At 41.5% G+C, this 14,076-nt stretch overlaps 3 protein-coding genes and 2 non-coding genes across 7 annotated transcripts; 3 read left to right on the top strand and 2 right to left on the bottom strand.

Annotated features, from left to right (window-relative positions):
• Positions 1 to 79: 79 nt before the first annotated feature.
• Positions 80 to 3,103, top strand: LOC116203090 (tRNA (guanine(9)-N1)-methyltransferase). Of its 3 annotated transcripts, none has more exons than XM_031534755.1 (4): positions 80 to 714; positions 1,535 to 1,955; positions 2,185 to 2,544; positions 2,751 to 3,103. In XM_031534755.1, exons 2-4 carry the CDS (start codon positions 1,551 to 1,553, stop codon positions 3,009 to 3,011), a joined length of 1,026 nt encoding a protein of 341 aa, XP_031390615.1. In that variant the 5' UTR covers positions 80 to 714; positions 1,535 to 1,550; the 3' UTR covers positions 3,012 to 3,103. The 3 variants fall into 3 exon arrangements, with proteins under 3 accessions (XP_031390615.1, XP_031390613.1, XP_031390614.1); XM_031534753.1 differs by having other exon boundaries at positions 1,442 to 1,955; XM_031534754.1 differs by lacking the exon at positions 80 to 714 and adding an exon at positions 729 to 955 and having other exon boundaries at positions 1,442 to 1,955.
• Positions 840 to 974, top strand: LOC116206514. The gene has a single exon (XR_004156741.1). It is a non-coding gene; the product is annotated as a small nucleolar RNA snoR83 (small nucleolar RNA).
• A 97-nt stretch (positions 3,104 to 3,200) lies between the features above and the next one.
• On the top strand, positions 3,201 to 3,330 carry LOC116206515. Its single transcript, XR_004156742.1, has one exon. It is a non-coding gene; the product is annotated as a small nucleolar RNA snoR83 (small nucleolar RNA).
• A 505-nt stretch (positions 3,331 to 3,835) lies between these two features.
• Positions 3,836 to 8,530, bottom strand: LOC116203088 (dolichyl-diphosphooligosaccharide--protein glycosyltransferase 48 kDa subunit). The gene is made up of 13 exons (XM_031534751.1): positions 8,139 to 8,530; positions 7,764 to 7,900; positions 7,501 to 7,626; positions 7,129 to 7,182; positions 6,874 to 6,987; positions 6,341 to 6,396; positions 6,218 to 6,259; positions 5,438 to 5,513; positions 5,190 to 5,261; positions 4,980 to 5,105; positions 4,793 to 4,897; positions 4,382 to 4,465; positions 3,836 to 4,191 (listed from the first exon to the last, which is right to left on the bottom strand). Exons 1-13 carry the CDS (start codon positions 8,407 to 8,409, stop codon positions 4,144 to 4,146), a joined length of 1,311 nt encoding a protein of 436 aa, XP_031390611.1. The 5' UTR covers positions 8,410 to 8,530; the 3' UTR covers positions 3,836 to 4,143.
• Positions 8,531 to 9,027: 497 nt separating this feature from the next.
• LOC116206396 (probable NAD(P)H dehydrogenase (quinone) FQR1-like 1) lies at positions 9,028 to 11,422 on the bottom strand. The gene is made up of 2 exons (XM_031539263.1): positions 10,676 to 11,422; positions 9,028 to 9,517 (listed from the first exon to the last, which is right to left on the bottom strand). Exons 1-2 carry the CDS (start codon positions 11,308 to 11,310, stop codon positions 9,280 to 9,282), a joined length of 873 nt encoding a protein of 290 aa, XP_031395123.1. The 5' UTR covers positions 11,311 to 11,422; the 3' UTR covers positions 9,028 to 9,279.
• Positions 11,423 to 14,076: the final 2,654 nt, after the last annotated feature.

Genomic DNA, 14,076 nt, shown 5'->3' with positions numbered 1-14,076 from the left:
GAATTGATTTAGGCAGCCTCTTAACATAACAATCATGGCAGGCGACTGGAAGCTTCATCTATTGTCGTGGATGGATATTCACTTTGACTTCAGCTTGAAAAGGCTTTACTGACAGATCAACGGAAGTGAAATTGGTCCATGTCAAGCCATCATTGCAAGACTATGGCATCGAAGAGTCGAATCAGCTCCCACCCCCCACCCCTCGATTCGACACTTTTGTGTGGTTCCGCGTACTAATTTGTGTGGTTTCATGTGCTGGAGCATTGACGGATCCTGGAATTTCCTGAGCCACTGAGAGTCGGTATCTGTTGGGACAACTATCAGATGGCATATATAATGAAGATAGATAATGAGAAATTGGATTTGAATACTAAAAAGCAAATGTCAAGCTCAAGAGTCGAAGGACCAAATACAAACAAAGGTAAGCAAAGGTCGAGCTCAAGAGTGAGAGGACCAAACTATCAAGAAAAAAGAGTCGGAGGACCAAAAATATAATTACGTAGAAAGTAAGGGGCTGATATGAAATACAGAAAAACTGTGGTTCCCTCCTCGAGGAGAAAAACCCTAGACGAGACACGAAGCAGATGGACCAATTAGGGTTTCCGGCGATGAAGCCGGCTATAAAATCAAGGCGAATGAACCAGAAAATGACAGTTTGAGCTGAGCTCAATCGGACCGCCCTCTCCTCTTCTCCCGTGAGCTCGAGAATTTGAGGTATGAAGCTCATTGAGAGCTTCCCATTTCCCTCTTTCTTCTTGCTCTGAAATGAAACCACAGGAAAATGGTCTGTTAGGGTTTGATTAAGTGGGCAGCGATTGTACGTTGGGCTGGCCTTCATAATCCCAGGCAAGAATGTGATAATGTGTTTGTCTGATTCATGGGAGGCCTAAAGGAACTGTTGGGAGTTTCGCTGATGACGCCCTGCTCACTCTGGATCTCTTCGGGGCGTTTACTAGTAACTCTGCCACACATCTCTTTGTATTACCAATATCTTTAGCTGAAGACTTTCATCTGTTTTAAAGTTTCGAGCTTTCTGCATTGCAAGCTCAAAGTCTCGTCAGTGAGATATCTGACAAATGTAGTTCAAGGCTACCTCACTCCCGTAGTGGGAAATGGCATTGCTGGTTATATGAACTCGGTGTCTGTTGTCTTGATGTTTGAAGCTTCTTGATCCATTTCTCCATTTAAAGAGAAAACTGTAAAAATTATGTCCTATGATTCATGTGCTATGATGAATGCCAATTGGGATTGGATTGAGTGTGGCTTTGTTTAAAACTGGACCGAACGGGATGTTAGCTTTGACTGAGTTTTGTACTCCGAAACAGTTGCCTTTTTCTCTCTCTCGGTATTCGTAAATCCAATTTGAGTCATTGCCTCTTTCAGATTTATTGGATGAGACATTTATTTCTTGTATCTTTTGTCTCCCTCTGAGAAAATCTAGGTTGGAGTGAGACCCTGTTGGGAAGTGGTGGTAGGGTTGATGAAAGACCTGTGTAGCTAGCTGTTTGAAGGAACTGTATCGTTTCGGATTCAGGATTTCAGCTGAAGACATGGAAGCTGGGGAACAGAAGGATCAGAACACCACAGGTGATGCAACTAATTCCGAGCAGCAGCCTTTCTCGAAAAATAAGCAAAAGAAGCTGCTTAAGCAACAGAGGTTTGAGGCAAAGAAAGCTGAGAAAAAGGCCCTAATGAAAGAGCAGAAGAAGAAAGAAGGCGAGCGAAAGCGGAAGGAATGGCAGGATACCCTTGAGAGTCTACCGGAAGAGGAGCGCTCTAAGCTCATTGAGGCCCGAAAAGGGCTCCGAAAGGAGAGGATGGAGAAACGTTCTGAGGAGAAGGAAAAGAAAATAGAGAGGCTTACCCGAGCTAAAGAGAATGGGCAGAAGATCGTTATTGATCTTGAGTTTTCTCACCTCATGTCTTCAAATGAGATCAACAGCCTTAGTCAACAGGTTTGTGTCTCTTTTCATAAAAAGGATTATCTTCATTAAAGTAAGAGTTTTTGAAGATGTAACAATCTATTATTAAAAATTTTAGGTGAACTAGGAAGAAAAAATATAACACTCATCCTATCCATGCATATCAAGATTTTCTTATGTCTCAGTTTGTATGACTAATTCTCATCTATAGTGAAATTCACTTCAATGTGGCTATTAATAACTTACTGATACAGCCCTACAGATTATGTATTGCTACGCGGTGAACGGAAGATCTCCAACTCCAGCCCATCTGTGGTTGACAGGGTGCAGTGGAGGCATAGGGAGCCAATTGCAGATGTTGCCCGGGTTTGACAAGTGGATAATTGAAAAGGAAAACGGGTCTTACATCGAGGCTTTTCAGGGGCAAAAGAGTAATTTGGTGTACCTCACTGCAGACTCTGAAACTGTGCTCGACATACTCGACTGCAGCAAAATATACATAATTGGCGGGTTAGTGGATAGGAACCGGTGTAAAGGGATTACGATGAAGAAAGCACAGGAGCAAGAGATTCAAACTGCGAAACTGCCGATTGGGAATTACTTGAAGATGTCCAGTTCTCAGGTATTATCTTATGCCACCTAATGCTAGTTTCTCTTTTGGTTCTAGAAATCTGGGGATTTTTTTCTTAGATTTCTCGAAGGTTGCAGTTGGACAATCCTTCTAACATATAAAATACCGGGTTAATTCTCTCTCAAAAAGTGAAGACCCTGAATAAAGAGTCGATTGCTTCTGATATGTTCGCTATTTTGTGGATATCTGGGTTGCAGGTACTGACAGTGAATCAAGTGATAGAGATCCTTCTCAAGTTCTTGGAGACAAGAGACTGGAAGGAGTCTTTCTTCCAAGTGATACCTCTGAGGAAGCGGTGCGAAACAAGCTCAAAAGCAGATGACGGAGTGGCCGAAGAGGGAGATACTGACGAGAAAGATGAACAAGATAGTAAAAAGAGGTGTGTTGAAGTAGATGCCGAACTCCCTGAGAAACTCGATGTATTGCCTAAGCTCACTACTGATACTCAACCACTATAGAGTACAGTTTCATTTTGGCTTCCATCTATGTTGGAACTGGAACAAAATTGAAATTATGAATTCATTGGTCATGGTGATCAGATGTTTCCGAAGTTTACTGCTTTGTTTTAGCTGCATCCACCTGAATTAAAATTTCATTGACTGTGCGTAGATATCTTGTTTTGCCATTTCAAGTAGAGGGCCTTCATAATCCCAGACAAGCTGAGGGATCTGTGCTTGTCTGATTCATGGGAGGCCGAAAGGAAAGCTGGCGAGTTTCGCTGATAAATGCCCTTTACCTCTTTCGGGGTGTTTACTAGTTACTCCTTGCCATACAAAATCCGTAAAATCAATTTCCTTCCTTTCGTCTTAGCTTTCTCGTAGCTTGTCATCTCTTGTTGTTCCTGGTTGAAACCTGTCTTGCCATGTTATCACTATGTCATAGTTTCTATGCCTTCTGTCATCCTTCTATTGATTGCCCAAGCTTGCCCATATAACATTTTAACTGATCAGGAGAATTACAAGAGGATAAGGATCGGTATCACAGGATAGGCCAGGGGTAGCCTCGATCTTGCCTGTCTCCAGATAGACTTGCAATATTGGTCTCAGTAGTCCGATGAATGCAGACAATTGGCCAGGCCTTGAAATCAGACCAATTAAAGTTTGCGCTCTACCATAACAGACTGGTCTGTCACCACAATCAAAGGTCTAAAACTGTTTTATTAAGTCTACTCTCAGGAGGATAAAAAGGTCCGAACTCAACCCATCCTGTGCCATATCAGGTCCTGTACCGCAAGGTCGTTCAATTCAAGTATATAGAGCCGTAAAAGGAAAGACCATTGAGGTTGCAGACGAGAAACTACAAGCTTATACACTTTACGAGAGTGTCACGAAAATGCAGTTCACAGCTTGTGCCTTAGCTGCTGAGTACTGATTATGATCTCAAACCTTGAACGGAGGATCTAAATGTAAGAAGTTCTTCATCCACATGGACAATGCATGCAAAGAAAGAAAGATCTGAAGGAATTCCCGAAAATGTTTTCCTATTTAACCATTGTATCCTTATGGCATGATAATTTAGTAACAAACAAGCGCTACAAAATTGTCATTCCCAAAATCAAATTGTTCCGTCTCTCCTAAGGAAGACTGGCATCTACTTGCTGTATAAATGGACGAAGGAGAAGAGGAAGAATCCCACCATCTGGCATTGAAAGAAGACGTAAGTCACATCGAGCATATGCAAGAGATAACCAAAAGGCAAGTACGAATCAAAATGACGAGGTTGAAAGCTCGAAGGACTATCTTAAACTTTCAACAAACAAATCCAAAACAAAGCAAGAGCAAGAAATAGATGAGAATGTGAGGAACTGAACAGGACGGGTATGACATACCATGGAGAATGCTGCACCATAGTACGGATAGGCTGCAGGAATAAATCTTTCATACTCATTGTGTTTGAAAGGCCGGACTGGAATCTGCATAAGTTTTTCAAGGAAAAAAGCGTTGCAATTACTGTCTTCTACACTGTCTTATACATAATCAACATAAAAAAGTCATGAGCATGATTTCTCTCCCACCATAAGTCTCAATGTGCTCTATTTGTACTACATGATGTATCAAGACACGAAGAGAGAGGACTCTCTTATGCGGATTAGAATGATTCATTCAAAAATGCACGACGTGTACATGTTAACCGCTAAAGAAGTAGAATAAGATATGATATTGACAAGGAGAGCATCTCAGTTAATTATAAACTCAAGAAAATTCTCAGTTGTGGAAGAAGTAGCCTTCTCAGTAAATACCTGCTTTGACAGGGATAGAGTGGTGTATCCAAGCTTTTCATATTCAACCTTGAACTGGAACACGCCATACACATCTGGAACCTTAAAGGAAGTAGAATAAACGCCCTGCAGGAAGATGCAATGGTAAAACATTAAGCTTGAACACCAAGAAAGAACCAATTATTTAAGTTGCCTAATATGAAATCACCTTCTTGTCAGAAGTTAAGGTCTTCAACACATAAGGGCTCATCATGTAGAACTGCACTTGGACATCATCTGCGACATAAGGTTCCCAGCTTGACCCAGACCACTCATATATCTCAACGGAGTACTCCTAAGGTAGAACATGAGAACAGGTCAAGAATACTCTTAAGGGAGTGCTTATGTAGCTATACGTCAAAAGGGTGAATAAATTTACCAAGTCATCCTTGATCCTGTAAACTGCCGGTTCATCTTCTTCACCAACTTTGTGATGCTTCACATTCACAGCCTGCAACACATCAGATTTTAAAATGTCAAAATATATACCAGGAGTTTGAGCAATGGCAAATAAAGATGTCCAGAATGAGGCTACAGTTCTGAAACAAAACGTCAAATTTCTTCTTGGGCCAATAAAAATGGCATTTGTGGAAAAGAGTCTTGAATCTCTTCTTTAGGGTTTCTCACCTTGAGATGACCCCTCTCATGGAATACCCACTTGCTAATTTCAGTCAGGAACTGCTCGTTCCCTGATTTTTCATGCCTGGTGGTAACGGACCAGAAAAGATATTCAATGAGATGCAACTTTATTGCAGCAATTACAAAGACCAAAAAAGAATTAAACAATTAGGACAATCCGTTCTGAATCAACTGTAGTCAGGACTCGGCCTAAACAATGAATAACATCACATGCTAAAACCTATAACAAGCTCACACAATAAAATGATAAAACATTGGGAAAAATATGCAAGCTAATACGTAACAAATTAGGATTAACCAGTGTATACTCTGCTATTTTTTCATGTAGATATTTCAGAAGTTTGCATTCTTAACTGTCATTTCTATGTCATACCTAATAGACAAAAATGGGGATCCTTCTATTTTCCACAAATATTTTAATTCTGCAACATATCATTTCTTGTGAATGTCATCCCCAAAAAATGAATAATATCTCAAAGACAGTCATGCTGTTTCACTAATAGACATTATCAATGAACTTCTAGAATTACCAGTTCATATGTAAGAACTTAAGAAACTTATTCTCCTCCTCACAACATTACTGGATAAATAGGTGGCAATAGTAAGATTTTGTATGAGCAATATAAGTCCAACATGTTTTCCATTGGATAATATCACTCAAGGGAAAGTCTTAACATCTACAATCAGGAAGTGAGAAATACTGAGAGTAAAAGCAGCATCATAGCCTATTACAATAACAAACAAAAATAAAGCATAAATAAAACTCACTTTGTGGAGCTCTGTGCCTTTTGCACTCCTGACCTGAAGAATCTGCAAAGACAACTATATTAGTAATAGAAAAGGAAAAGCATTAGAAAATAGAAACTTCCATCAACTAAAGCTATTGCATACCTGTTACTGAACATACTCAGTGAGCCCGAGATCAATATGCGAGCGTTGTTTCTTGCCTGAAATAGCAAGGAACAAGGGTTAACAGTATTGTCATAATTTCATAAAGAACCCCATATATTACCACAAACAAAAACCTCCTTCACATGAATGCCCTTGTCACATTATCTACCAAGAAAGAAGGCAGATATGCATGCAGGGAATAGAAGCAAAACACAGACACACAAGTTTGCAGGGAATAAAAGCAATTTCCAGACACATTGCCAAATTGATGTTCGTGTTTTCTAGTATACTTATGCGGCATGATTATTCACGAAGACACTGTAGATAAAGCAATTTCAGATGCATCTTTTATATCCTATTATTGTGCAATATTACGCTACTAGGAGTTTGGATTGTCAATCAGAAGAACATCCAGTGCAGGAATACCAGGAAACAAGAAACTCTGATATTAAAGAAGGGCCCAATTGAAGATAGCCTATAAAAGAAAAGAAGGAACAGATTACAGGAAAACAAACAATATGACAAACAATTACCTGCATAACTGAAACTAAAGATATAGCTGATCCAGTCAGTGCCGGAGGACTCGACAACTTGGACTTGGGATTCGCAGAGTAGGTAGCAGGAGAGGCCGAAAGAACCTTGAACACCTAGAAATATTGCAAAACCACAAAAGGGGAAAAATAAGGACAGAGTTCACAGTTGAGAAATAACTCAACTTCAATTCAACAATTTAGTGAAATGCACACTGGTCAGTAATGGCCATCAAGCTAAAAAGGTTGAGACCTTACCAAACTATTAGCAGGATTCAACGAATGTCCAATCCCCTGAAAAAGTACTGGAGCCTGACATGAGCCCCAAAGGAACTTGTTAGATATAAACCACTAAACACCTAGTACAGCTATAAGACAAGTCCAGCAGCAGGATGGACCAAGCACTGCAGATATGTTCTGAGCAATATACAAGTAGGGAATAAAGTAAACGCTGATTCCCGCAATTTAACTATTTTATGTTTGAACAAACCGAGAGTGCATGCAGTGCACAACTTAATCAGTGTCAGAAAGGATATAATCCAACAAATATGGAGGGATAATCACATAGGATTACCCTAGACCAATCTCAATCTAAAAAACAAACATAAAAATGTCATAGCTGGTCCTTGCCTCAATTTTAGAGCTTCCCAAAATCACATCGGACTTGATAAGATTGTCACTGGCAATCACTGTGTGATCTCCTTCATTTTCCGAAACTGCATAATTAATGTGATCAATTACCATAGCAGCAGGATCCTGCACCAAATACAGATACAGCTAAATGAACTAGAATTTCATATTAATGCAAGTATAGTAGCTCCACAAACAATCGTAACTTTACAGACTAGAGGAAATTTTTGGGGAAAAACTAAATGGGACATTTTTCTTTTTACCTCATCAAAATCAGCTCCGCACTCAGTAGCGATTTCCCGAATCAAATCAGATGACTGCACATCAGCAGCAATGATCAAATCGTGCCCCGAATCAACAAAATCGAGGATGGCGGCTTGGTCAATCGATCCTCCAAAACCTAAATGCGTCACAATTAAGGCAAAATTCTCAGATAAAAATAAAGAAAAACAAGTATTCGACAAAATGTAACTAATCTATGATGCAAGCACTTTCTATGTCCCGGAACATGCTAAGTCAAATAAAAGTCAAACCACCACAGATCAGCTCATGAACTCCACATTTGTCCATTATGCGAATCAACTGAGCACTTCACGCAGCTCGGACAATACAAAGAGCAAAAATTCATCAGAACTCACGCTCAACTGTCGGACAAAACAGGACAAGCCCATCGTACAGGTACTGTCCATATCTCTGGAGGGCGATCTTAGGGTCATCAGCGAGCTTGAAATCGAGCTCGTATCCTCGGGAGGAGAGGGACTTGAAGTAGAGGGACTGCGACGACTTGACCGCCAAGTCGTCCACTAGGACGAGGATCCGGCGACCGGTGGGGGTCTCGGGGGAGAAGGAGTGGCAAAGGAGCGGAATGAGAGAGATCAGGGCCACGAGGATCAGTGGCGATCTGGCCATTGCCGGAGGATTAGGGTTTAGGCCGGATCTTTGACTCTGTGCAGTGAGTGAGAGTTTGGCGGAAGCTTGAAGAGCGGACGGGAGAGGGGAGAGGAGACCGAAGACTGAGTGGGGGAGGAAGCTGCGCTGTCGTTTTGGAGCCTTGGGACGAAACGGCGCCAAAGTGGCGCGTTTTTGAGCTCCATGCGGGATTACTTCCCCACACTATTTATGAAATGGAAAAGAGAATTTTTTCTTTGGATAAGCAAAAAGTATAATTTAAAGGAAATGAATTTGCTATGGATAGAATTTTGGGTGATAATATTTGCACCTAATTTGACCCCGGAAATTTATTTTTTACTACAAAGCAATAGGTTTAATCCGGTGGTTAAATGCTGTGATTTTCTTGGTAAAAGTCAAAGTTCGAGTCCTCGTAGAACCATTAGCCACCGGTTATGATCGCTTGATAATATTTTGGGAATCCGAGGGAGCGACAATGGTCGGGTAAAACCCGCCTTTAGATGCTGCATTGAATTGCCTCATCCTGTAGTTACATTTCACTTTCCCGTAGTCTCCAGTGAAAACTAACCAACTTTACTGAATCGTGAAAGTTAGAACCCGTGTATCATCGCAACAGGGTAACGAAACAATCCTGATATCTCAAACCTTTGATTATCATATAAGGAATCATACAATCAGAAGAAGAAGCATTTTTCGAACCAGATAGATACATGACTCATGAACATGAAAAAAAGAATAGGCTCCTCAGCTAACCTCAGAAACTTCTATGAACAAAGAAATGACACAGTAAGTACAAATATTAAGCAAAACAAGAAAAAAAATCGCACGATATAAACAATACACCGTAAAATTACGATATCACTGAGCAAGCTAAGAAGGCAGGACTGGGCCGAACCTCTTGACAATCGAGGCCATGTACTTCCCCTGATGCTCTGCAAGGGCGAGCTCTGTCTCGCTAGGCGCTCTTGTGCCATCGCCCGAGAAGACGCCTGCCCCATATGGAGAGCCTCCTCTGATTGCATCCATTCCAAACATTCCAGAACCGAATGTGTACCCAATGGGAACGTAGATCATCCCGTGGTGGGTTAGTAGCGTAACCGCTGTCCATCTGCGATACAGATATATTGGTCCATCATTTGTCGAGCTTTTAGATGAGTTGGTAATGGTCTAGGAGCCAATCAATCATACAGATCGATAAGAATTAAAACACAAGAAGTAGACTAATGCGGACTGAGAACTCAAGTTACTTGACAACAAAAGAATGTCACTCATCTTTGAAGCTCAAATGGCAATAATCCCTAATATCCAAAATGTCAGGCACTTTACAATCTCGAACCTACAGTCAGAACCGTAGCAAGATATACGAATACAGACACAGGAAAACAAGAAGCGACAGTAAATAGTTTCATGCTTGGCCAAAGAAGAAAAAGGATGGGCAATTCCATCTCAACTATCTCTACTGTCTTGGCATAAGATTATCAGCGTTTCATAACAGGATCAAATTTGCTGATGGTGTTATGAACAGAATGTCAAGTTCAAAGCATATATCAACTCTGTAATCACCGATTCTAGCTAGCGATAGCATTATTATTAACTCTAAGAAGCCTTATGTCGGAACTCTCTACAAGTTGCTACCTGTTGAGACTTGATTAGGAAGACAAGTTCGTTTGACAAATTGGCTTTTACTTTTCAAGCCATGCCCATTGATACCACCATTCTATCCTACTAAACACTAGCCTAATTATCATCACAAAATCAAAAACCGGCAAGCGGCATCACAGGACAATTTTAACTCCCCAAAGTTCAAAGCAATCGTGTAACAACAGATACCAATATATGCAGGGATTCTTCAGTGTCTTTGGCAGTGAAATAATCCCCAAGGATTTACCGAATCCTCGAGCATTAGCGCCAAATTCTCAGCCTGGCCACTGGACGATGAGATTCCCAACTTTCTTCTACCTCTTCATAAAGTATCAATTTAGCCGGTTATCCAATATGCACACCAGCTGCATTAATGCTACATTGGCTCGCTAACTTCTCATTGCCAGGCTGAATATTTTCCGACTTTCTTCTACCTCTTTCTCATATAGTATCGATTTAACCGGTTAATCCAATATGCATAACGAATGCATTAATGCTACGTTGCCTTGCTAACTTCTAATTGTCAGGCCAAAGATTTCCCAGGAATCTCAAGATTCTACAATGTCACACTCCTCAATGTAATTCACTGAGAACAATCAAACAAACAAACAAAATCCCGACATACGCAGTCGTCTCCTGGCCGCCGCCTTGTGTCCCGGTGCTGACGAAGAACCCTGCTGGCTTCCCCACGAGCTTCTGCTCGGCCCACAGGGAGTCCGCGCTCTCAAAGAAGGTATTCATCTGGGCAGCCATTGACCCGAACCTAGTCGGGAACCCGAACAGTAGCCCGTCCGCCTCCACCAGCTCCTCCACCGCCACTAAGGGGACATCATCATCCTCCTTCGCCGGAACCCGCATATGTTCCAAAACCTCTGACGGCAGCGTCTCGGGGACCCTGAACAGGACACCATCGACCCCGTCGACGGAGTCAACCCCGAGTTTGACCCGCCTGGCCAGGATCTCCACGTGGCCGTACATGGAGTAGAAGACGATGAAGACCCTCAACTTCTTCTTCTTCTTCTTCACATCCTCCTTCTCATCGGGAGGAGGTCGTCCGACGTTTTCGGGGGTTTCTTGGTTCCGGGTAGGAACAAGGGTATCCTTTTCCCGGTCGGGAAGATCTTGATCGGCGGGAGGATCAACGGGAACCCTTTTCTTCTTGCTTGGGAAGCAGCAGCATCCGCCTCCTATGCCCATTGAACTCTTCTGCACAGTGAAGTGAGAAAGCGACAGACTTCGATTTCTTGGCTGCTTCTGCATTAAGAACTGAGGAGGAATAGTGGTGGAGAAGATAGAAGGGAAGATCTTTCAGTCCATGTTGGTGCTTTTGTTTCCTTAATTAACGGAATGGACGATGCGGAAGAGAACAAATGAATATGGCAATAGAAACAGTTTGCAGAAGTCGAGGTTGTTCGGTTGAATTGACTCACCTGTCCATGTCGGAACAGCTTAAACGACCACGTTTCATCTCCCATAGTGCACCATTACCAGCTCAATCCAAGTTGTCTCATATGTAGTCCGGCTTGATTAGCCAGATAATCCGGCACTTGTTTCACTAAAATAAAGTTTCGGCTTTGAATTTTATCCACATTGGTAGTGTTCTATCTCTGACTCGGCCCAAACTAGAGGTTATTGAAGAACCATTGGATTTCTAAATTAAGGTGCCCACCAAAAGAAAGGAAAGAAAAAAAAAATTGTCCGACTAGATTTATTTGAAGTCGGAGTCAGAGATTTTTCGACGGTGATTGTTAAATCTAGAAGGAGAAATGGGAAGAAGACTTGTAAGTACAATAGGAACATCCATCAAATTAAGTCCGTCCTGAAAGAGTGATCCTTTGCTATATATATATATGTCTCAATGAACACCAGAAAGTAGAGAATAAATCTCCGATCTACTTCGGTTTATTCTCCGGCAGCACGAGATTGTTCAATAACAAGGACTAGGCAATAAGGATCAATCTAGAAGGGTACAGCATTCGAACTTTGTCGATGGCGTACCACCCACAAGAACAGCCAATGAGCAAGCCCTTCCATTGGCATTTTGAACAGAACACTTGCTTAATTTCCCAACAACAAAACGCAGGCTATCCTGAACTTCAGACATGGTGAAACAAGTGTAGCACTATACGATATCTCCAAGCAACCACCGACTCTTTCATTTCGACCTCTTCATCTCCTATGGTGGGATGCAAATTTTGTAATGGCAGGGTAGAAACAATGAGGACATTTTCCAATGCAATGACATCGAAGACAAGCAGCCAAAGGCAGTGGTCTTGTTCTCTTCTTCCGGGCAATACGTTCTTGGAGGTTGCTGTCATTCACCCCTACAGCAGCGACCTTCACAGATTGCAGGAGAATGCAGTGGCACCGCAAACCTGCAAATGAAGAAGTGTATATCAAACCGAACAAAACTCTACATAAATTGATCTGAAAAAAGATTATTGTAACTTTAATAGGTTTCTGGAAAACTAGGAAAGAGCTAGGACTGACACTGCATAGACAGAACGAGAGTTATTACTGATTCGCGCAAGCCGATTCACCCATTTGCAGGCATTAAGTCGTACACGTTGAGGAAGACCGGTGTTTGGTTAGAGCTGAATGCGGGCTTGGTTCTGTTACGATGGGAAATAACAGATTTCCAGAAATTCCTTTGTGTAGGTCCCATTGTTAAGGATGATGACCGGAGGGAGCAAACAAGTATTCCACTTAATAAGTAGAGACCTGCATACATTGCAAACCAAATGGTGCATCATTATATTTTTCTAGTATGAACAAGAAAGAAGCATATATAGTAATTGAAGAGCAACAAGACTTCCATGATTTTACAGCTTCCACAGAAAACTTGAATCCTAGTTCACAAATATAGATAGCTCGTAGTTCACAAAAAAAGACTCGAGCTCATTTTGTTTGTCTTCTCGACCATTCGCTTTATGGACTGAAACAAGCACCACGTGTGTGGTTTTTTCGAAACTTAAGCCCAAGCCCGGCCCTTTGGCTCGAAATCGCAATCAATACATATTCAAGTGTAGATGAATATTCAATCATACAAAGGGTTAAACATAGTCCAATCAACACGAAAAAACACATTCAACCTCAAGAAATCTATGTCAACTCAATTGGAACACATATTTTGATATTCAAATTCAAGTCATTCAAACCCTTCAAAAATCCAAGTCCAAACCCAATAAGGTCCACAAAACTCTTGTCTTGTGGGGTTCAATATATATATATATATATAAAAAACAAGCAGGCTTATGCCCCGGCCCAAAACGATTGGGCCTAATCTGGCCCAAAATATTGTGGGCCGGCTCGGCCCAAAATCAGATTGGTTCTAGATTTGTTGGACCAGGACCGGCCCAATAAGGCCGACTCTAGCAATGATAATGGTCTCTACTTGACACAATCCGAGTATGTGCATGAAGTACTTCGTCGTGCTTCCTTATTCTGGACTGCAAGCTAGCTTCTTCTCCTGTTTCCGTTGGATCTCGCTTATCTTTGCTTGATGGAGTACTTCATGATGATCCCTCTCTCTATCGCCTAATTGTTGGTTGTCTTTAATACCTTACTCTCACTCGGCCTGATCTTGCTTACGCTGTGAACCAAGCGTGTCAATTTATGCATCAACCAACCATAGTACATTGGGCTATAGTGAAGCGAATTCTACGGTACTCAAAAGGCACCATTAATTATGGTCTGCTTATTCGTCGTAGTTCTATATCAAGTCTCCATGGATTTTCTGATGTTGATTGGACTCGTAATTCCGATGATCGTCGGTTTGTTATTGGATTTGCTATTTATCTCGGCCCTAATATGATCTCATGGAGTATTAAGAAGCAGCGTACGGTTTAGCACGTTCAAGCACCAAATCAAACTATCGCCGAACTTATTTGGATTCAATCTCTACTTCAAGAACTTGGACTCCTTCTCTCTCACTCTCCAACATTATGGTGCGATAATATGTTCGCGATTTATTTAACGACTAACCCGGTATTTCAAACTTGCACTAAACATATAGGAATATTATCA

This window comes from Punica granatum, chromosome 4, assembly GCF_007655135.1.
Source record: "Punica granatum isolate Tunisia-2019 chromosome 4, ASM765513v2, whole genome shotgun sequence".
Lineage (NCBI taxonomy): Eukaryota > Viridiplantae > Streptophyta > Magnoliopsida > Myrtales > Lythraceae > Punica > Punica granatum.
The sequence above is the reverse complement of the archived record's forward strand: the minus strand, read 5'-3'. Positions and strand labels throughout refer to the sequence as shown.

What these genes read in the sequence shown, in the direction of transcription:
- LOC116203088 (XM_031534751.1), bottom strand. Translation starts at nt 8,409, where the DNA reads ATGGCCAGATCGCCACTGATCCTCGTGGCCCTGATCTCTCTCATTCCG. An exon ending in CTGAGTATGTTCAGTAACAG is followed by an intron (nt 6,260 to 6,340) that starts GTATGCAATAGC and finishes TTGTCTTTGCAG; the next exon opens with ATTCTTCAGGTCAGGAGTGC. An exon ending in CCTTAACTTCTGACAAGAAG is followed by an intron (nt 4,898 to 4,979) that starts GTGATTTCATAT and finishes ATCTTCCTGCAG; the next exon opens with GGCGTTTATTCTACTTCCTT.
- LOC116206396 (XM_031539263.1), bottom strand. Translation starts at nt 11,310, where the DNA reads ATGCAGAAGCAGCCAAGAAATCGAAGTCTGTCGCTTTCTCACTTCACT. An exon ending in GGCGGCCAGGAGACGACTGC is followed by an intron (nt 9,518 to 10,675) that starts GTATGTCGGGAT and finishes TCTGTATCGCAG; the next exon opens with ATGGACAGCGGTTACGCTAC.
- LOC116203090 (XM_031534755.1), top strand. Translation starts at nt 1,551, where the DNA reads ATGGAAGCTGGGGAACAGAAGGATCAGAACACCACAGGTGATGCAACT. An exon ending in TCAACAGCCTTAGTCAACAG is followed by an intron (nt 1,956 to 2,184) that starts GTTTGTGTCTCT and finishes ACAGCCCTACAG; the next exon opens with ATTATGTATTGCTACGCGGT. An exon ending in TGAAGATGTCCAGTTCTCAG is followed by an intron (nt 2,545 to 2,750) that starts GTATTATCTTAT and finishes TCTGGGTTGCAG; the next exon opens with GTACTGACAGTGAATCAAGT.